The sequence below is a fragment of the Xyrauchen texanus genome, chromosome 27, assembly GCF_025860055.1.
Source record: "Xyrauchen texanus isolate HMW12.3.18 chromosome 27, RBS_HiC_50CHRs, whole genome shotgun sequence".
NCBI classification, from domain to species: Eukaryota; Metazoa; Chordata; class Actinopteri; order Cypriniformes; family Catostomidae; genus Xyrauchen; species Xyrauchen texanus.
Genome location: NC_068302.1, coordinates 7,818,803 through 7,840,968, shown reverse-complemented (window position 1 = coordinate 7,840,968; position 22,166 = coordinate 7,818,803). Strand labels below are relative to the sequence as shown.

At 38.1% G+C, this 22,166-nt stretch overlaps 1 protein-coding gene across 1 annotated transcript in view; it reads right to left on the bottom strand.

Moving 5' to 3' along the window:
* Positions 1-3,188: 3,188 nt before the first annotated feature.
* LOC127620709 (glutamine--fructose-6-phosphate aminotransferase [isomerizing] 1) overlaps positions 3,189-22,166 on the bottom strand; it is a 30,472-nt gene continuing 11,494 nt past the window's right edge. The window contains exons 11-19 of the mRNA XM_052093905.1: positions 18,990-19,085; positions 17,919-18,016; positions 16,540-16,660; positions 16,303-16,460; positions 9,402-9,516; positions 7,528-7,655; positions 5,762-5,929; positions 5,233-5,394; positions 3,189-3,331 (exon numbers count right to left, since the gene is read on the bottom strand). Of these exons, the coding sequence (XP_051949865.1) occupies positions 3,287-3,331; positions 5,233-5,394; positions 5,762-5,929; positions 7,528-7,655; positions 9,402-9,516; positions 16,303-16,460; positions 16,540-16,660; positions 17,919-18,016; positions 18,990-19,085 (1,091 nt within the window). The 3' untranslated portion in view covers positions 3,189-3,286. The remainder of the gene's footprint in view (positions 3,332-5,232; positions 5,395-5,761; positions 5,930-7,527; positions 7,656-9,401; positions 9,517-16,302; positions 16,461-16,539; positions 16,661-17,918; positions 18,017-18,989; positions 19,086-22,166) is intronic.

Sequence of the window (22,166 nt, the reverse complement as noted above, 5' to 3'; positions counted from 1 at the left end):
TAAACCTGAAGAAAAAAATGGTTCTAAAGCAGCTTTACAGGAAAGTCTGCCTTGAAACCCCCAGTGAGCAAGTGAATGTCAATACGATTAAGGAGAAACTCTGACTGTCAACAGAATAAAATGATTGCAATTAATTTTATAATATCTCAATATCTTTAGAAAGTAGAAAGAAACCATGATAATGCCAGATTCAGTAAATAATAAAAGGCATTTCTAATATACATGTTAGAAATGCCTTTTAAAAACACTAAAAAATTATTTACTGAATAGCCGTGTTACCATTACCGGGCCAAATAAGGGCGTGCCAGTGTGCGCAAAGGCCAGTTGCATTCCCACTATCACTTCCGGGGCTTTATTGGGACCAACAGCCAATGGCCTGCCATTTAGCCCTTGGGCCAAACAAGGCCAACTGGGGATTGAGGCGGGGTCAATGTCAATGGCGAAGATTTGCAGAACTCGCCAGGTTGTGTATCCAGCACAAAACCATTTGCCATTTGACAAAAGCAGTGCCCAAAGTAAGAACTTTCCATGCTTTGAGATTATGGACGGTGTGCTGGGACATCATCCCGCTGTTAATGGCGAGACCACTCAGGACACCATGGCAGTTACAGTCGTTGTCAATGTTAACTTGTATTGCTAGATAGCTAATGTTTACATACAATGTAAACCCGATATTCCAGATAATTAAATAACATGATACGTCAGCTTGAGTTTTCATCTTGCTTGTCAAATGGGCGGAGCTTGTGATTTTGACACCAGGGCTGCGTATTAAGGGCAGGTTTTAGCTGGTAGGTAACGCTGCAGGCCGGAGATATCCAAATGGGAGCGGAATCTCCAAAAGAGAGCGGGCTTACTCCAAAAGAGGGGCATCAATTTTAGTCTCAGTTGGTTTTAGGGCAATGCTGAAGGGCTACTGGCCCGATGGTGGAAAGCAGAACGAGGCTATTGGCCCCGACTGGCCAGTTGATAGCCCTGTCTCTCACTGGCCCTATAGTGGAAGATCAGCTAATGTTTTTGTACAACAAATTATGTAAAAATGGGAAAATAAAAGGTAAAATATGTATGCAATTTATAAGTGTAATGAAACTTGGGTGATCTTTTAAAGTGTAAAAGATTTGGATTTAATTAACAGCATCAGACAAACATCAATACATGATGATAACTTTCAAAATAGTAATAAACCTTTTCATAAGGTACAGTGGGTGAATCTTTTCAGAATCTCAAGAAGTTTGACATACTGTACCAGCTCTAAAATGGAGCAAAAACATAAGCATAAGGCAGTAACTTTTCCTTTTATTATTGTCATATCCATGTGATCTTTCTTCAAACAATTCAAAAAGACACACCTTTGGTTACACAACATTAATGTAGAAGGTATACTTTGTTTAAGCTCATCAGATGCTTTTAAACAAACGATTCAGATGAGGTGTCTTTATGTTTATTTAGTGCATAATGGCATAATCATGAAATTTAAAAATCACATACATTTTTGGATCAAAGGAAGTACATAAAGTAACAATATAAAGTAAATAGTAAAAATATAATCCCTCTATACCAATAAAAACATAAAAGAGAGACAAATGACAACAAATGGTCCCATGGAAACAAAAAAATAAAAGGTGGCGTTGTATGGGGCAGGCACAGAATAAAGTAACACAGCATACTTTGTTTTTGCTTCTATTGCATCTGCTTGCATTTGCTATCTGCATCCATTGGCAGTACTACTGTAAACTGGATACCAACTCTTAGTCTCCTTTATAACAAGACCTCGGAGCGATCCAGTGGAAAGCCAAAAATGTAATGCATATATGTAAAATACACATCTTTGCTATGCTGTACTCAATATTTAAAAGTAACTACATGTACAGTATTTTAAAGTCTACTACAACTACATCAACTACATTGATTCACTTTTGGTGGGAACTAAAATATACCACTTCAAGCAATATGCTAGCAACTTTATTCTCTTCATCAAACCCAGTAAACAAAACATTCTGTTTTCGTAAATGTTGACTGGTTTTAACATACCAGTAGATGTCTTGTTGGGCCAAATCAAAACAAAAACTAAATTTGGATGACCCAGTTTGGCAAAAACACATTGAAACTTCACAGTAAGATTAGTTGCAAAGATTAGCTCAAACAATCATAGGTTTACTTCATATTTTAAATCTTTTCATGTGCATGATCTTTTACATGGACTGTCATTAAATACAACCATCCCCTTGATATTACCTTCCATTCTGACATGGTTTCAAACATTTGTGTGCCAAGAGAATGTATGAAACCTCAATGATGAAAAGACAATAACATCTACTTTTACTAGTTAAAAATGATATATAGAGTATAAAATGTCAATTTTAAAGTCTCAAAGCAATGCAGTGAGATGAGAAATTCCACTAAATGTCAGATCTGCCTATGATGGAATGTATGTAGCGATGTAACAAGACACTCGAAGACATTAGGACTAAGTCAACAACTGCCATTTCAGATGAAATAAGTCTTATCATTATACATCATCATTTTAAAGGCCACTGTATGCGCTACGGTCAACTTTGGAAACTGGAAATCTCTGTGTATATAATATTTCAGATAATCAGAGGTAATTCCAGGACAAGAGAAATATGCTAGTAATCAGTAACAAGATCTTCCCCTTAAATAGCAGCAAATAAACAACTGTGTACACTATCACTAAGCACTGCTTCAAGGAGTGCCACAAGACTGGAATTTGTTTTCTTTCTTTCTTTCTTTATTCCTTAAGGAAAGAATCTAATGGAGATACGGTTTCATGAGATGGCTTTGTTTTGAGTTCACTTATTTTGCTAAACGCAAACTGGCACATCAACTTTGCTACACAAAACGCACTTGTGTATTTGATGTGAGCCATCTACAGGTCATTCTGGGCCAAACAAATATGAACAGATCAAACTGTAAACAGCTATAGGACAAACATGTTATAGGACGTACCATGTGACATCCAGGGCAGCTAATATACAGTACAGCCAGCCCATACCACGCCATCACAAACAAAAACACAATCCAGTCAAAAGCAATGAAATGATGCTAATCAGGATTTGAGGAGAGATACAGTTATAGAGAGAATCACTTCAAATTCTTTCATATTATGAAAGCTGGCATATAGAAAACTGGAAAGAATGTCCAATTGTCTTCATGTCTTTGATAGTCTGCACTTGTGTGTGTGTGTGTGTGTGTGTGTGTGTGTGTGTGTGTGTGTGTGTGTGTGTGTGTGTGTGTGTGTGTGTGTTTTAGGGCATCAGTCGGGAAGTGTTTACTCTACGGTCACTGATTTGGCCAGGTTTCTTGGGCAATCAACCTGTGTAAAATGGTAGAAAATAATTAATACAAATAACAAAAATGTTACATTCTAAGAAGTTGTTTAAGAGAAAGTTTGGGGTTTAAGAAAAGTTAAGCTCTATGGACAGCATTAGGGGTGTCAAAAGGGATGAGAAACTAAATAAGACATTTTCACTTAAATATTACTTATATTTAAAGGGGTCATGTAATGGAGAATCAAATTTTCCTTGATATTTAGACACATAAGTGGTAACTGTACTATAAATACATACTTTAAATTTCAGAACTCAAAACAGTCTACCCAGTTTAAAGAGCATTTATAGTTACCACCCTGCTGAAACGTCTCATTTTTTAAATCTGTGTGTTCGTGATGTCACGAGACATTGCTCATTTGTTTATACACATCCCACAACATTTTTCACTGCACCCTTGGCCCCGCCCACTGGCACTCCGTTCGAGAGAGGTGGACAAACAGGCCTAGTGTGGCCTAACTATTCCTGAACACCAAAGGGGACCCATCTGGACTATTTTTTATTATTTTTGTATATAAACATGCACTAGACAGACATCTTTGACCACTGCCATGTATCTAACCACTTTTAAAAGATGCAGTGTCAAGTTAAAACTCGAGTAGAGGAGAAGCCATTCGGTTTCATTCAGCTATGCTGGATCTTGAGAAAAGAAACACTTCAACAGACAGTCCCGTGTTAACATAATGTTGCACAGTATACCAATGGCAAGGTAGAACGTAAACGCTTCAAAATAGAACTTCGGATGGAGCGCAACAGAAATAATGTAGGGATTGCACACTACATGACTTGCAGTCGGCGCCTAGTCTTGTTTTCCGTCGTGCTGGGGCGCACCCTACATGACTGACTGAAGCATTGCTCCACAGTCCAATCTTTATGCTCCCTAGCAAATTGAAGTAGTGTTTACCGATTAGCCTCACTAACAAGTAGGGATGTAACTGTTTCAAATTATACCTCTGTTTTAATATGGATGGGTTATCATACAGTTGAAATCTTCTCATTGACAGTATTGCATGAACATAAGACTTAAAATGTCAGAATTTATCAAATCCAAATCAGTTTAGTCAAGACAGAATCGGTGACATTTACACAGCATCATATGAACATGGCGAGATAAAATAAATCTTTAAATTGCGCCTTCCTTATGTTACATTCGACTGTCAAATTTGAATTTCAAAAGGTGACATACAAGTGTCACGAGCGCAGGCCCATAAATTGCCCCTTCTGAAACACAGTAACATCTTTTCCACGACCACAGGATACATCTTCTGACATGGTTGTTTAAGAAATGAGAAGCTACACACTGCGTCAGTTAGGATTAAAAGAACTGTTGCCAGCTAAAACATATTAATCACTGCAATAATGATCCAATCATAGACTCTTAAATAGTTATTTTAGCACAGTAACTGCCAAACTCAAAAAGTTATGAATTGTGAGCTTGTGCATTTTTGTTACAAGCAATTGTGAGAATCTTTGCAGCTGTTAACTGCATTAGTGAATCAGACAGACAGTTTGCCCCCACCCCCCCACCCCCACCCCACCGCACCGCTGACCATGCCCACTTTCCCTGGCATATTTGAAACTGTGCTAAAAACTGAACTGTGCTAAAATTGGAGGTTTGATGACACTTTAACTTTTATCCCAGTGCAATGCCTTGCCTCATAGAATTCCATTATAAAGGCCTTAATGTATTCATGATTTTTGATAATTTTTTAATTGAGGGATGAAGCACGTCACAAATGTTGTCCATAAAGCTTAACTGTATTGAAACCAGAATATCTCAAGAAGACTTATGAGGTTTAATGTTACCAAAGATCTTCCACATGCTGGGTAGAAATGAAAAGAGTGACAGGAAGATAAAATCATAAGTGTAAGAGTGAGATGGACTCACGTCGAATCCACGAAGGACAGCGAGGTGGAAGGAGAGCAGTTGTAGAGGGATGACGCTGAGAACTCCCTGAAGGCAGTCCACACAATGAGGCACTTTAATGGTGCGACTGGAGCTTTTTATGGTCTCATAGTCGTCCTTATCACAGATCACAATGGGACGCCCCTACAACAACACAACAATGTTCTCATGAATACAGGGAAATCATGGAGGGCACAAACTTTTTTTGGTCCCATTTTATATTAGGCTTCTTTTACTACTATGTACTAACATAAAAATACATATTGTGTAACTACATGTTGTTTTGCAAAAGATAGGGTAGGTTTAGGATAGCGTTGAGGTTAACAGTGTCACTACAGGTGTATTTAAATGCACTTAAAATGTAACAACATGCATGTAATTAAGTACATTTGATCAAATTCTTAAGTACATAGTAGTTAAAGACACCTATTATAAAGTGGTTACTGTTATCAGTAGGGATATTGTTATGGGCAATGTTGGTCAAAAATGTGTGTGTTTATATGGCTCTCACCTGTCTTGCCACCACCTGCTGCAGTGCATTTTGGCACTTGTTGTATGTGTGGTCTCTCATTATGATCATGATGACAGGCATGAGTTTGTCCACCAGAGCCAGAGGCCCATGCTTCAGCTCTCCAGCCAAAATCCCCTCTGAATGCATGTATGTGATCTCTTTAATTTTCTAAAGGACACAAACCACAGCTTCATAAATCTACCAGGAAAGATTGACCAAACGGAAACCCATGCAAAACACTGCAGACTTTTGTAAATCTGCATGTTAAATAATTACAGAATAAACAGTCTAGAAAATACATTTGTGTTTTAGATGTATATGTTTGCGGTCAGAGTTGGCTAATGACGTCAACCCCATTGAAATGTCTTAACCAACATGGCCAAATTGCTTCCTCTGTTTATTTTCAGTCATGTTAGATGAGCTCAGAAAGGCAAAACTTCTATACAACTACAGTACATCAGTTTCCTATTTTCATTCTTGCACTCCTGCTAAGACCTTGCTGTAGAATCATTGAATCAGTTAGAATAAATTACTAATCAGACAGATATAGAGGGCTTCCTGGAAGACTCTTTTCACCCCAAAAAGGTAAATTGTTTCATTATTTACTCATCCTCATGCCATCCCAGATGGGTATTGACTATCTTTCTTCTGTAGAACACAAATTAAGATTTTCAGAAGAATATTTCAGCTCCGTAGGTCCTTACAATGCAAGTGAAAGTGTGCCAAAATTTGGACACACCAAAAAGCACAAAGCCAGCATAAAGGTAATCCATAAGACTCCAGTGATTAAATCCATGTCTTCAGAAGTGATATGATTGGTGTGGGTGAGAAACAGATCAATATTTAAGTCCTTTTCTGATAGAAATTCTTCTCCTTGCCCAGTAGGGGGGCGATATGCAAGAAGAATGTGAAAGTTAAAGTGGAGATTGACTGAGAATTTATGTAAAAATTGACTTAAATATTTATCTGTTTCACACCCACACCAATCATATCACTTCTGAAGACATTGGAGTTCTATGGATTACTTTTTTGCTGACTTACTTTTGGAGCTTCAAATATTTCCCCATTCACTTACATTGTATGGACCAAAATAGCTGAGAGATTCTTCTAAAAATCTTTATTTGTGTTCTGCTAAATAAATAAATTCAAACACATCCAGGATGGCATAAGGGTGAGTCATTTTCATTTTTGGGTGAACTAAAAACAGCTGTAATTTGTTTACAGGTTTTAACCACTGAACCTTTAAGAATTGTATGTGTAAATGACATTGTGATTGGCTAACTTCAGCATTGCTCACAAATCTCACTCTTGACTTCAATTCAAACAGTCCATCAAAACAGGTTTGACGTCAGTGATGATTGGTCAGGAGACATGGGACAACCAACAACATTTTACATCAAACTTGGACATGATGCGTCTTGAGGTGCCATGTTTGAATTAAACGCAAATGAGATTTGAGAGCTACGGCGGAAAGGAAGACTCTGTTTCTATACACAAAGCTATTGTTGTATGGAAAAAGCAACTTGGACAGTCTGCAAAACATCTTTTGTGTTCCGTGGAACAAAGAAAATCTACAAGTTTGGAAAAAGACAAGGGTTAGGGTTAGGAAATGAACAAAATTCAACAAAAATGAACAAAATTCTCATTTTGACTATTACTTTAAGAGGAAGTGAGATGTTTTGAGAAGGAAAGGCCAGACAGAGAGTGGGGAAAATGGTTGAAGAAGAAAAGGAGGAGAAAGGGAAGATGAGTGTAAGTGGACTAACCAAAGCTCCTTCCAGACAGGTGGCATAGTGGAAGCCTCGGCCCATGATCAAAACACTCTTCTGCTGATAGAGCTCAGTCGCCAACTTCTGAATCTCCTCATCCAGACTCAACACATCCTTGATCAGATCTAGTGAGAGAGAGTTAAAGAGAGAGATTGACTGAGAAATGCTAGGGTCAAAAGAGTTGATTGTTAATTGGGTATCATGAACTGATATGGACGCCAATTCCAGAAAACTATTGGCTGAACATTATGTATTATTCCAGGATGTGTTGAGATCCGAGTCTCAAAAGCTATTTCTGCTGAAATAAAGGGACAAATGCTGGAAAAAGGCAAGAAAGTACACAAAGAAAAAAGGGAAATGCTTGTTGTATATAATGTACATACTTGTGATCCGGTGACGGTAACCCTCAATAATCAGGTGGCGATAAACTTGCCTTCAAATGTCTGTACCATTTCTGCCATCTATCCTAAAACTAACTGAAAACTAATCTAGGCTTTCTGAAATTTCAGAACACAATTAAGAGTAAAATCAAGCTTGCGTAGCTAGCATTTACACTCCCGTACTTGAGTATGTTTCAGCCTAAACACTCTAATGTTTGCATTGCTGTTCTGGTAATTATATAATGATAGAATCAGCAGATTTTCATTTAGTTTCAACAGTGTACTGGAGTGCATGACGAAGTTACGCAACTGGCTGCCAACACATTCCTGACCTCATTGGCTTCGATGCAGCTTTAAAACTCCAGAGAGAACGAGGCTGAAAGCAAGAACTGGAGAAAGACTGAGGGAGGAGGGGTGCCTCGGCAGACACTTGCATTCCAATGAAGTCTTCCAACAGTGACTGACAGAGCTGGACGGGGCAATCTGTCCCTGCTGCCCTGCATTTGCATACACAGGTCCACATGCACACCCGGAGCTCTCTGCCTGAACTATGATGTCGTCTTCAGGATATTTTCTTTTTTTTTTTTTGCAAAAACAACACTAAAGCATTCAATTCAAGTGACTTTGAGAGAAGTACTTCTTTAATTTCTTGAGTATGTGTATTAGTGTATCTAGTAAGTAGGGTTGCATTGACTGGTCAACTATAAATAATGTAGTAGACACCGTCAGCCTTTAGTCGACTAGTGACTTACAAAATGCGTCTGTAGAAAATACAGGGGGTGGCGAATTTCCAAAACATAGGAAGACAAGGGAAGACTCATTCATATTAATGAGAAAATCTCTACCTGATTTGTTAGAGTTAGGTTTAAGGGTTGGGTTAACATTCCTTTGACCAATCAGGTAGCGCTATCCTGAATATTACTGAAACATCCAATCATATCTCACTTTACTCACAAATATAAATGACACTTTCCAAGCGATCCTACGTTTCGGAAACTCGCCAGTGGGTGTGAAGGCAGATGGCTCTGCACTAAAAGGGCATAGTGGCTCAAATTTACTATGGTAAAGATGACAGAGATGCTACAGTACCCTCTACAGTAACAAATTCGACTCAGCTAATGGGATCACTAGTTGAAATCAATAACTAAAATCAATAGTCGTACAATGGTCGCCCCTAGTAACCTTTGTTTCAGTTGATTGAAGGTACATATCCACTTCAACATTTGTTCCCTGTGTTCTTGAGTATTCCGATACCATTTCACTGAGTGAGAAACCACACCAAATATTTTGTGAAAGTGTCTTCCGAACAAATCGGAATTGTTTTGCTAAACCATTTGGACAATAAACTATTCAGCCGACAGACATTGATGAAATATTTTCAGGGAAAATTTTTCTCAGGTCAGTCAAGGTGCATACACAGCTGCAGGTGTATCACCAATAGTATACATTTTATTTGGGTTAAGAATTTAACCAAGCTGTATGTGTATTTACCTGGCAGAACTTTGAGGCCTTGGATGATTTCTCGTCTCCGTGGCTGCATGGAGATTCTGTCGTCACACATCAACAGGGCAAACATGATGAGAGCAACAAACTGACTCGTATATGCCTGCAACACACACAAAAAAAACACCAAAAAATCAGCTTAGTTGAGTTTACTTCTATGGTTACTGATAAGAGATATTCCTTGAACAAAAAAAAGAAAAAAGTTCTTTATGGACCCCATTTCCACCACCAGAGTGTCGTTGCGTAATCAAGCAGCGTTCCTTTTCTCAAAGAAATGGCAGAGCACAGCAGATCTCGCCAATTTATTTTCCCTGTCCATTTAAAAGCATCAAATCAGCTTTATGTTTGTGGATAAAACAATTAATCAAATTACTTGAAATATCCATCTCAAAACAAATAAACATGCTAATGTAGTCACTTGCGTCATATTTCGGCCATTTGAACCCAACTGCAGGGTTCATTCGAACAATGGGCATCTTTATGGTCCACATTCTACACCAGGCCAACTGAAATTTAAGGGATTTCAAAGTGGGAAATTTAAAAAAGACGGCCAAAATGTTTTTGATTGAATGACTTTCTAAAAAGGGACAGTGAAATACAAAACTACAGTTAATACCTCTCTATCTGCTTCCTATTTCTCTCTTCGTTCCCCTCCCACTCAAACACCTTTGATCCAAAAGTCTCCATGGCTCGTAACTAATCTTGAAGGCATTCCTTAACACATACGTTGCCATATTACGTGTCTAAATCTAATCCAGCGATATGCCATCATCCTTGAAATCATATTAAAAGCCATTCTCAGCCAAATATGAAGCACATTTAGGAAGCACTCAGGAAGTTTGACAGCATGCTCTGGCTCATCCACAGTTCTGTAAATTTACATTAATAACTTCCAGTGATGCTGGAGGAGCAAAAGACCAGACAACCACCCTGTCAGTCACTCCCTTATGATAGCTGATCCCAAGACATTTCTGTGTCACATATTACTTGCAAAGACTTTGTATTTGACCTGCAGGGAGCGTACCTGCAGCAATCCTGCAGCAAAGCAACTTGTTTAAGAGTGTGATGGTGATAGGATTGACAGATTAGGATCTCAGTAAACCGCAAGATACTCTTGAACCAGCAACCTTTGTATTTTTAACCAATCTACCACCACTCCAATGCTTGGTGACCAAGACCCTCTTGCGGTCTTGTAGTCTTCATTTGTAAGTGTCCACGACAGGGCTAGCTTTTCCCTAATGTGGTTCAATTTCGATTTACAAGCTCTCAATTCAGTTCGGATTTTGATTCTGATACATTTGGGTCATAATGTCAATTTTTCTAACATCTGATAGAAATTCTTTCTCAGCTAATGTTTTTAATTACACAGGACAATCTAAATGGGTAAATTACCAAAATATTAATTTGATCATTGGTTTAATCATTTTGATCAGCTTTTAGCTTTTAATTAAATCAATGTATTCAATCAATAAACATGATGTCTTCAAAATTCTACATATTACATTGCATTCATGTTTTAGTGGAGCAGAATAAAAAAAAAAGTGTTGTAGTCTTTGATCTAGAAATGAGGGTAAAAAACAGAAAAGGGTAATAAAAGACAATTAAATATCAAATGGATGGATGGCATCCATCGTTGCATACAAGAGAGATTTACTCGCACTATAGTACATAGATCCATCTTGGGATCAAATTAAGATGCATCAGAAAATCTCTATTTTTACCCAGCCCTTATGCAAGAGACCATAGGGTGTCCCATTTGTCATTTCCTGGTCCAGACCCTGTGACCTCACTGGTTCAGTCAACTTTACCAAACCTAAGCCAAATCAGAAAGGCAGATGCTATTTCCATCCAGGTGCAAATAAAAGGTAGATTCTATTTACAACCCAGTGCAATTAGTGGCAAATATTATTTGCACCCCAACACTGGTACAAATAACAGTGGATAATATTTGCACCCCAATTTAAATACTTACATACAGTATAGGGGCATCACTGCAGCACGCTTATTGTGTTTAGTGAGTCCCATAGACTCCACCAACCGATTCCTTTACTAATATTAAACATGGTTTTACTACAGTAACCATAGTATCACCATGGTATTTTGTAGTAAAATCATAGTAACCACAAAGTTAAACTTGGTTACTAGGCCTATATTAACACAATATTACTGAAGTAACACCATGGTCAGGGTTGGGATGGTTACTTTTGAAATATATTCCACTACAGATTACAAGCTGTAAAATGTCATTTGTAACGTATTCTGTTAGATTATTCAAGGTCAGTAATGTATTCTAAATACTTTGGATTACTTCTTCAGCACTTGTAAATTTTTTCCACTTGTTTTGACTACAAAAACTGTCAGTACAGTAAGACAAAAAACACATGTTAAAAATACATTTTCTGAAAAACTGAAATATCTTATGCAGTGTTGTTTCTGAAACAAGATCAATCAAATTGATCTTGTTTTAAGGAAAACAATACAATAATTATCATCAAGAATATGATTTTTGCCCTAATATCAAAAGTTCTTACTAGAAAAAAATATATATATATATATATAATCCAACATGAATTTTCTTGATTAAAAAAAATATGATCGTGTCTGGTAACGTGCATGTAAATGAATAGAAATAGCATTTTAGCTTAGCAAAAAGCTGACAATTTGGATCACATCATTTATATGTATAAATGTTTTCAATCTAAAAAGGACTAAATATTAAATGAAATAATTACAATAAAATGCAAAGTAATCTCTTCAGTAATCAAAATACCTTTTGAATGTAACTGTATTCTAAATACCAATGATTACTCCCCAACACTGATCATGGTTAATTGCATCAAAACGATGGTTTCCACAAAAAACATGATTACTGCAAATATTACTATAGTAAAACTACCCTTGTATGAATTTTTATTGATTATTGTAAGAAGTATTAAAGAAAATAAGAGTGGAAACAGAATCGGAAAGTTGGACAAAGGATTCGAACGCGGGTTGCACGCACAAAAAGTCACATCACACTGGCATTATGCCCCACGCTACTGCAGCGATGCGTTCAACACAGTTTGTTGTAAATTTCTATGTATCCACTTGTCTATTGGGGTGCAAATAGCCATTCTGTGTGGCAGGTTCCATTTACAATTGGGTGCAAATAGTCACTACGAATCAGAAATCACTTTTTTCTCAGAGCAAATAGACCCAGATGCATGGATTCTCACAGCCATGGTTTTACAATAAACAAAGTTTTGTTAAAATTAACAAACAAACATGAACCCTGATACAAGCCTGAATTTATACATAAAAAACTGACTCTTAAAACTCTACTTGAAACCGGGTTGGATCCCATTGGGCTCGGGCCAGGTACCCAACCTATACTATACACAACAGCCTACTACAGTACATGCAACAATACATCACTGAAGTTTGGACTCTGAGGACAACTGCAAGGTCTAAGCTCATCATTTGGGACATGGCCAGTGTGGGAGTGTCCAAAGGGTCTAATTCAGGGGCATGTCCATGATTTTTTGGCAGGTGTTTGTCTACTGAGGTGGAATTATGTGTCCACGGGTAGACCATTATTATCGACCATGAGCGACATGGACAGGTTAAGATACAGATTAAACTCCAGTACGCAAGCGGGGTCCGAGTTGGCGTTGCAAAACTCATCCATGCCTCCCTTCTGGCCCCGCCCGTGGTCTAATTACTACTGGCTAAGTTGTAATTTCTGGAAAGTAAAATTACTCTTTTAAGACGACATACGGTAAGTGTGCATATTTGTCACCTAAGCTTTTAATTTTACTGGATGCACAGAAGCAGAACGGGAGATGGATTCAACAATGGATAGTCAGTGACAAAAGCGCAGACCTGAGGGACACCCTCTTGGCTAATGAAAATATTTAAGTTCAGAAGCACCAACAGGCAGCATGATGTAATTGACACTTGCAAAATAATGACATAAGAAAAACAATGAACTCTAGGAGGAGCACTGAAAGATTTTTTTTACATATGGTATCATTGAGGATTCCAAGGTTTGCCGTAGCAGCAACACAGCTGGAAGGGAAGAGGCCTCATGGGAGAGGGAGGACTGCAATCCCAGCAGACTCAGGCAAACCAAGCAATATGTCATATCTGAAGTGCAGCAGCTGTAAGACGGGACGGCCATGAGCTAACAGGCTGCACCCAGAGTGGCAACTGGTGAATTGGCAAAGAGAATTGAAAAGATCGAGGGTGTCTATTGCCTGTAAAACTGCTGACTGCAAAGGCTATTGATTGGCAGATCCTTGGAATTGGGTTGCATAAAGAAGAGGGAAGTTCCCAGATGTAGGCCTCACCTCATAGGGCCACAATGCACAAGAGGTTTGGGGGATTGCCCACCGCAAAGCTGTCATCTGTATCATCCATCCTGTTATGATGCTGCAAGTCAGATGTACCCAGGCCTACTTTATACACCCCATGTAGGATGTTTTAAAAATGTGTGGTGAAACAGCACTGGCGTCTACAAGACTCATATCCCAAACAGCAAAGAGCGGTCTTCTACCCCCACTTAAATATCCCAAATTACTCCTGCTGCAATCTGGCAACTGCGGGGTGCAACACTCCAAGTAGTTGTGGATGTGGGTTTAGATAATGGTTTCCCTGAGGGACCATTTTGGTGGTGTGCAGCCATGGGTGGATAGAGATCAACTGCCTGCAACTGTGCAGCAATCCAACAATTCACAACATGAGTTACGCATATCGGGCAACTTGTTTAAGTTCATTTGTGCATTTGCTACATTGTCTGTGCAGATGTGGTAATTAGGGATGTCATAAAATATCGATAAATAGATCAGGCATGTGATCACCAAAGGACAAAAAAAAACACGAAAAGGTACAAGGCAAAGACAGCTAAACCCCATAAATTGTTTTTAAAAAGACACATTGATACCTTTTCCAGTTTATAGATGCACCCAACTAATAAAGATAGACAAAATGCTTAATATTTTCTTAAATTAATTCTTGAGAGTAACAGCTATTGGTCAGCACAAAACCAACCAAATATAGTGCAGATGTTATGAAATAGAAAAAATAGATAGTTTATTACCGCTTTGATCGGTTTTGGAATCAACGTAAGCCAATAAATGCATAGCCTATTTGTTAAAAAAAACAATTGCAGGACCAATAAGAGAAACCCTAATAGCCTGGTGAACAAAAATCACCAAGTAAAAGTTACCCAACATAATATAACAGTCAGCACATTGTTGAAAATAATTAACAGGTAAACCAAGTCTATTTTGTGACGTGCATTATGGTAAATGGTTACCAAAGCATTTACACTGTGTCCCATTCACCCACACACACTTTCACACTCCTACACCAAATGGCGGCAGAGTTGCCATGCGAGGTGCTAGCCTGCCATTGGGAGCAACTTGGGGTTCAGTGTCTTGCCCAAGGACACTTCGGCATGTGGAGTCGTGTGGGCTGGGAATCGAACCACCAACCCTGCGATTGGCAACCGACTCGCTCTACCACCTGACACATTGCTTAATCAAAGAGCTGTTTGATTAAGTTAGAACGGTTACAATGTCAAAAAAGCTAGTATAGAAAAACTATTCGAAACAAACATTATATATTATACGCTCTGTAGTCTTATATACCCCACATCCCCATAAATAAGGTTTAAATAACTCACTCATATATTGTTGAAGTCACTTTTAAACAGAAACAGTTGATGCTGTGGATGAAAGATTCTCCTGGTTGGGAATCACTTTTAGAATACATAAACAAATAAACTGCAGATCTAATGAGGGCTTAATCCACAATTACAGGGCCCTGCATTTGATTTGAAAACCTGGAGCACATCCCAAGTGAGACTGTAACACCATTTAAACTCAATGCAATTGGCCTGCCCAATTGCTTCAAGAGCTGATTTAATTGGGACAAAAATACCAATGCAGGATTTTGGCAGATGTCCTGGGTGCTAGCCTTCATTATTTCCCCATGTAGTCTAAAGCAATTATATCACCTTATTCAGCCTACAGGCATGCACATTTCTGTCCTAATGAAGCCTTATCGTAAATCAACTGGAGCTGTCCTGCATGAAACATGCCAAACGTGATAAAAGCTTACACTAACTAACCCCTCTTAGTACCAGATGGCCTCTTTCCAGGAGGGCGACAGGAAGGACAGAGTGGGACAGAGGATGCCTGAAACTGGTAAAATGGTGAGGGAAAATATAGTGCAAGTATATGATACTTTTATGTTAGCATTAGCTTGACTTTTGCAGCTGGAGTCATATACATAAACATTTTTAATAAATCACCTGCTCCTACCTGTCATGATGCAAAATCTTTTTCCACATTACATAATTTTCACTGACTTCCATAGACTTATAGATCTATGTAGTGGTCCACGCTGTGTCTTAGTCAATAGCACACATGCACCAGACATGTTGAGCCGTGGTGCTCATATGGGTGATATGGTTACGTGTCCCGTTCCCATTCACCCTGTCTATCTTGTCCTCTACTATTTCTGTCAATAAAAAGTTCAAACAGAACTGCAAAATAATGACTGTTTTCTAAACCGGTTTCCCAAACACCCTAATTTCAAATCAATTAATTGAAATTATGTAATCAACCAATTTCGAGCATTTGGATGAACGTATACGTCAGTCACCACCAAAGAAAGTTTCTGGCTGAGGAAAAACCCTGTATTGCTATTATTTATCACTTTACATAACACTAAAAAAACAGTGTTTTGTTTTGAAAGTCTGTAGGATATATACCATTTGACTGTGCTAGGGGCGCCAAAAGAGAACTTTGGTTGCACGAGATAAACATCAACAGATTGCACATTGAAAATTACCCATAGAAACTACTTTATACAAAAAAAAATTATAAACCAAACAAAATCCCACCTTGGTGCTAGCCACTCCAATTTCTGGGCCAGCATTAATATGAACGCCACAGTCCGTTTCTCTGGAGATGGAGCTGCCTACGGTGTTGGTGATGCCCACCGTCAGGGCGCCTCTCTCCTTACAGTAGCGCAGAGCCATCAGGCTGTCTGCGGTCTCCCCTGAACACAAACAGCACAGTTCAGATGCTCATCCTCAAATATATAATCCACAGCTTCATACACAGGCACACAAACTGACCCGACTGACTGATGAAAAAGCACACGTCATCTCGGAACACAGGCGTGTTTCGATCCAGGAAATCACTGGCTAACTCCACCATGACAGGAAGTTCAGTCAGTTCTTCCAACACCTGACGAGTCTAAAGAGGAAATTGAAGCAACATGAATTATGATAAATGATGTGTGTGTGTGTTCCAGGTTTGTTAATTACACTGTGTCTTAAACAGGCACAATCACATCCACATCTTCCTGAACGTGGGACTGTTCCACGATACATAACCAATGAATTTTCACTCGCATCAGCGTATGGTTTTAGCGGATAATGTAATGTTTAGCATATTAAATTAGTAAAAATTGGCAAAAAACAAATAGCATGTGGCTTCATTGTGCTGATACATTACAGTGTCGCGATGAACGTCATTTAACAGTGCCTCACCCGTCAAAGTCTAAGGAGTGGGTAGATGACAAAGTGATGGCCTGATGTTAGTTATGTTGATATCATTAACTACTTCAAGTTGTTATGACAGCCAACAACTGCTTCACAAGTTGTGCCTGAACTCATTTTTACTCCAACAAACACTTAAAATGGTTGTTGTTCTCCATCTGGAACACTCAAATTGGTAGTTTCTTAGAGAGACCAGAACCAGAAATTAGTGAAATGGCAATCAGAATCATGATGCCGCCCAGTGGTTTGTCAGGAAAACTGTAGATGAAGCAACAAGCGATGAATAAACTGTACAGTCACATTCCTGAGAATGAAAGCTTTCATTTGATATACGAGTTGTCTATATAAATGCTGTTTGAAAGACTTTTATATTCATATTCATATTTCTACCACATGACCTCTAGGTGGCGCTGATATTCGGATTCTAAGCTTTCAAACGATACAACTTTTTTCGTGACATAGCGCCCCCTTTTGAGGGGTTTCACTTTCAATGAGGACTAAAAACAACATGACATTAGAAACTTTGCATAGTGCCTGGTTAGGTCACAGCATTAGCGTGCATGAGAACACTGATTTGAGATGGACTATTGAAAACAGTATTCAACATTATGTCATACGTTTTTTTTCGTGTGGCCCATTAATAAAGTCAAACCCACCATAATTAATTTTTTTAGGACCATTTTACCCCCTCTGTCTGATATTTAGAATTAAACGGAACACTTTTTACTGCTGTGCCTTTAAGGCTTCTTTGCATCCAACATGGCTTGTCCCATTCTTCAATAATTTGCAATACATTGTCGCAACACAGATTCAATAGAACTTTTTTGGAATGGGGAGGAAGTTCTGAAAGTTCCAGTACGTTTTACTCTCATTTCAAAAGGGAAATTTAATTCATCACATGGCAACTTTAAATGCTAGATTTAGTCTATTTTAGTATGTTTTGATTTACATACTGCAACTCCAGCATGGTAACTGGTCCCACAAGCAATCAAGATGAGCCTTCGACACCTCTGGATCTCTTTAATGTGATCTTTCAGTCCTCCCAAGTTCACTGCAAAACACACACACACACAGGTTTAAGGGGTAGTTCTCCTGAAAGTGAAAATTCTGTAATTATTTACTCACCCTCACATCACTCCAAACACATGAGACTTTCTTCCATTGAGCCATCTAGATATTTCGCTAAAGGTCCAAACTGCTCTCATACAATAAGAGTGGATGGGGACCGGGGACAGCTGTGGTCACCATTCACTTTATTTTATGGAAAAGTGCAGCTTGGACATTCTGCTAGATAACGTATTTTGTGTTTCCCGCAGTAGAGAAAGTCAAAGGGGTTTGGAACAATGAGAGCGTGAGCAAATTCTGACAGAAATGGCATTTTTCCCTTTAACTCTTTCCCCGCCAAACACGGAATTTTCCGGGTTTTATGAAAAAACGCTTCCCCGCCAAACACGGAATTATCTGGGTATCCGTGTTTTAGGTGAAATACGGTAAGGAAGACCCCTGCGCATGTTTTGAAAGAGTACGCAACTCTTCGATCAAAGAAACAGACTGCGATCGTCTCAAACGTGAAGTGGAACACCATACTAATACTAAAGCACTTGTTTGATAAAAATGCCTTTTTCTCAGCTTTTTGTCCGAAATGTTGTTTTTGACAAAACCTACCTCTGTTCAAGTGGCAATAAAAAAAGAACAAATGAAGATAAAATAAAATCGTTTTTTTGCCTAAAAGCAGAGGCTCAGATCTTTATTTTGATATATAGCATCTTCATATATTCATGGAAGAAAATATTCTGTGGGCCATTAAATTTTAGCTGAAAATCGTCAAAAACCCTGGCGGTGGCTGGCAACTTTTTTTAAAAACGCTGGCAGGGAAAGAGTTAAAAAATCCAGTACAAAAGTGAAAAATCTGGGATAATTCAGATATTCCCAGTAATGTCATTAAAACTTTGTGTTGTGAAACAGCTCAAGATCATAAAGGGAGCAATGATTAGTTTCACGTCTCAGAGTACAGACTGGCTCACCGGTGTTGTTCTCAAAGTTGACTCTTCCTCTCATGGTGTTGACCACAGACTCTGGCTGCTCAAAGATCTCCTTCTGCATGAAGGAACTGAAGTTCCCTGTTTTTAGAAAACAAACCAGAGACAAAATGGTGTTAGTGAGCAGTAAACCATGACAAACTATCCTCTTATGACATACCAGGTGTGCTGGGTAACTTTTGGATGACTGCATTTTTATGTATAACAATATGGTATAACAAGTATATAACACAATATAATTTAAACCGTTACACCACGGGGCTGTTGAATAATTGATTCTGATTGGTTAATGGACTTTTAAGGTGTGCAATTATACTATATAGTTTTTACATTTCAGTCAGACTGTTTTGACACTAGGATTTTTAAATTTTTCACTTTTAAATTTGATTAATTTGCATTCCAAAATTTATTTTTGTCCCAAATCTATGAAATTCCGTGACAAAAAAAAGAAAATGCCATTTTTATGACTGGATTCACTGATTTAGTTCATGTTTTCCCATAACGGAAACCATAGGGACCTTAATGTGATAAACGCAGTATAAGAGAACTTACTGTATTTAAAAAAAATAATTATTCACATCCTGAGGTGTAAAGGCCGCATCACCACGCCACCACCTCAGGGTGTAAATTCATTTATTAAAACAATCAGCGGTCCAACCGTTGTCATGGTCTCAAATTTACAACTTACATTTTATTTTTAGTAAATATAACAGCAATGTTGGAATAAAAAAAAAAAAAATCAAATTTTGCACAGTAGCAACACACAAACCATTTTGTCAGAGCAAATATGACAGCAGATGAGTAGAGAATGTACATGACAGGCTTCTTTCATGACAGTCAACCATTGTTGTTTCACAATGCGCAGCTGTCTCCTTTTGGTATACACCAAAACTATATAAATTAGTGCATTTGACACCTATTCCAAATCCCGATCATTACCACTTTTTTTTTTTTATATGTATAAAAAACCTTGTTAGAGACACTCAGTCAATCAGTTTTACTATACTAAAATATTTTCCAGGACAATTAGGTATTTTTATAATTTTCCATGACAGGAAAACTGTATTGCAAAAGTCCAGGTTTTCCAGGATGCAGATCCAATGTTCACAATCTTCAAGGAAAATCATCCTACAAATGATTTACTTATAGCGGTTTCTGCAAGATTCAGAAACCCTTGTTATTAATGCCACCTGTGGCCGTTAAGTGAACTGCAGCCAGCTACCTGTTGCTCGTGCTAGCGCACACACTCCATTGGGACGCCGAGCAAGCATTGACCAAAACTAAATATGATTCACCGGCATCATGCTGACAGATGAGGTAGCATAATTAAAATTACACAGTTATGATTGCTTTACTACAAACTTTGAGACTAAACTAAAACAACTTATCTGCTAACATAGCATACTGATACACACATACAGCTAAATACTACCAAACAATACCAGACAGATTACTGTTGCACTATTATGTTGTACTATTGTATGTTTTGTAGTAGGTCATATGTTGCCCTATGAATAAGAAACCAGCGTATTTGCTTAAATTTATCCTGTATAACTGCCTTTTAGTATAAAGAGAAAATCGTTTAAATTATTTTTAAGTTATGAAGCAATGTACCTTGCAATTTGTCAGCAGACAAGATCAAGATAGCTAAAATTACACAGATCAATCCTTATGGCACTATATTTCACATGCTTTGCAGTAATGGAAGCTTGCCTGTCCAATAAGAAGAATGCCAATTTAGGGTTGGTTTGGACCCCCAAAACCGAATGAATGCCACTCCAGCAATTAAATGCCCTGCCGATGTTCACTCTAGTTTTCGCTCGACCACGATCACATTCCCGCTTAGCCAGATGGGATTCAGTAGATAAATGTTTTGGGGGGGCACGCATAAACGTCACATCCTTTGGATTTTCTCGGCAAAAGCGATCCGTTCCCGTCACATGAGAAACCTAAGCAACCTAGGAGGTCCGGGAAGGGCTCATTTTTTAAGTTGCGGTACAAGCCGTTCACACGTTGTCAATAAAAAAGGCGAATATTACATAAAAATGGTTACATACTGCTCCTTTAAGCTGTCATAGGAGAAAATGTTTAAAAAGTTCCTTTCACTCCAGTTTCATACACAAAGAATCTTCTGGTGTAGCACAAATGGGAGTTTTTAAGTGATAAGCATCATAAAATCTCAAAATTCCATGTTGAGGATATTTTTCAATTATACTTGGAGCAACAGATATCCGATTAAATTTCTGAAAGAAATACATACAACTCACACACACTATATATACACAAACACTAATATATATATATATATATATATCATCTGGAATGGCGCTCATCTAAAAGGGCATTTGCAGGAGAAGCCAGTGTTAGAAGACATGATTGAAAAATCCTAATCTTTTGACCAAAAAACTTGATAATTTAACAAAAATAATTTAACACTATTAAATGGAACTTTTCCTTGGTGAGAGATTGCTATACCCCAAATATAGGTCATGAGAAATGGGGTTTTTCACAATAGGTCCCGTGAAATGTTGGGAGGTGGGAAGATACAGAGGAAGGAGTGGATAGAAGGGTAAAGAAACAATGGAGGAGGAGCAAAAGAGAGAGATACATCTGATGTGTTGCACTGCCCTCAGGTGGTCATGGGAAAATGCAAGCAACACATTTGCTCTAATAACACATGTAGAGGTGAAGTGTGTACATTCTGTGCATCTAGAATTTACACTGTGCTGTAGATCTGGAGAAACCAGCTTAAGGTTCACCACAATACATGAAAGAATTTAACAGTTGGGACACATTTTTAAGACGCCTTCTCGAGTTAAAAGTATTTGAAAAATGTTTTTCCAAGACCCTTGTTTTGCTCCATTCTGTTGTGCTCGGTATCGGTTTTTGAATGCAGGAACATGTCCAGTGTGAACTGTACCTAGTTGAAATCTATTCTCCACTGACCTTTGCTCATATCTTCTTTACTATACTACTCAAATCACTGGTGAGTTAAATCTGAACATTTACTAGCCAGTGGATAATCATATATATTTTTAGTTGCATAGCATGAGATTTGGTTGCACATGCAAATGATTTTCTTGCATTATAGAGGGATAACACAGAGTGAAAGATCGATCTTGGGATTTAAGAATTAATATCGAGATTGCGATGCATCAGAAA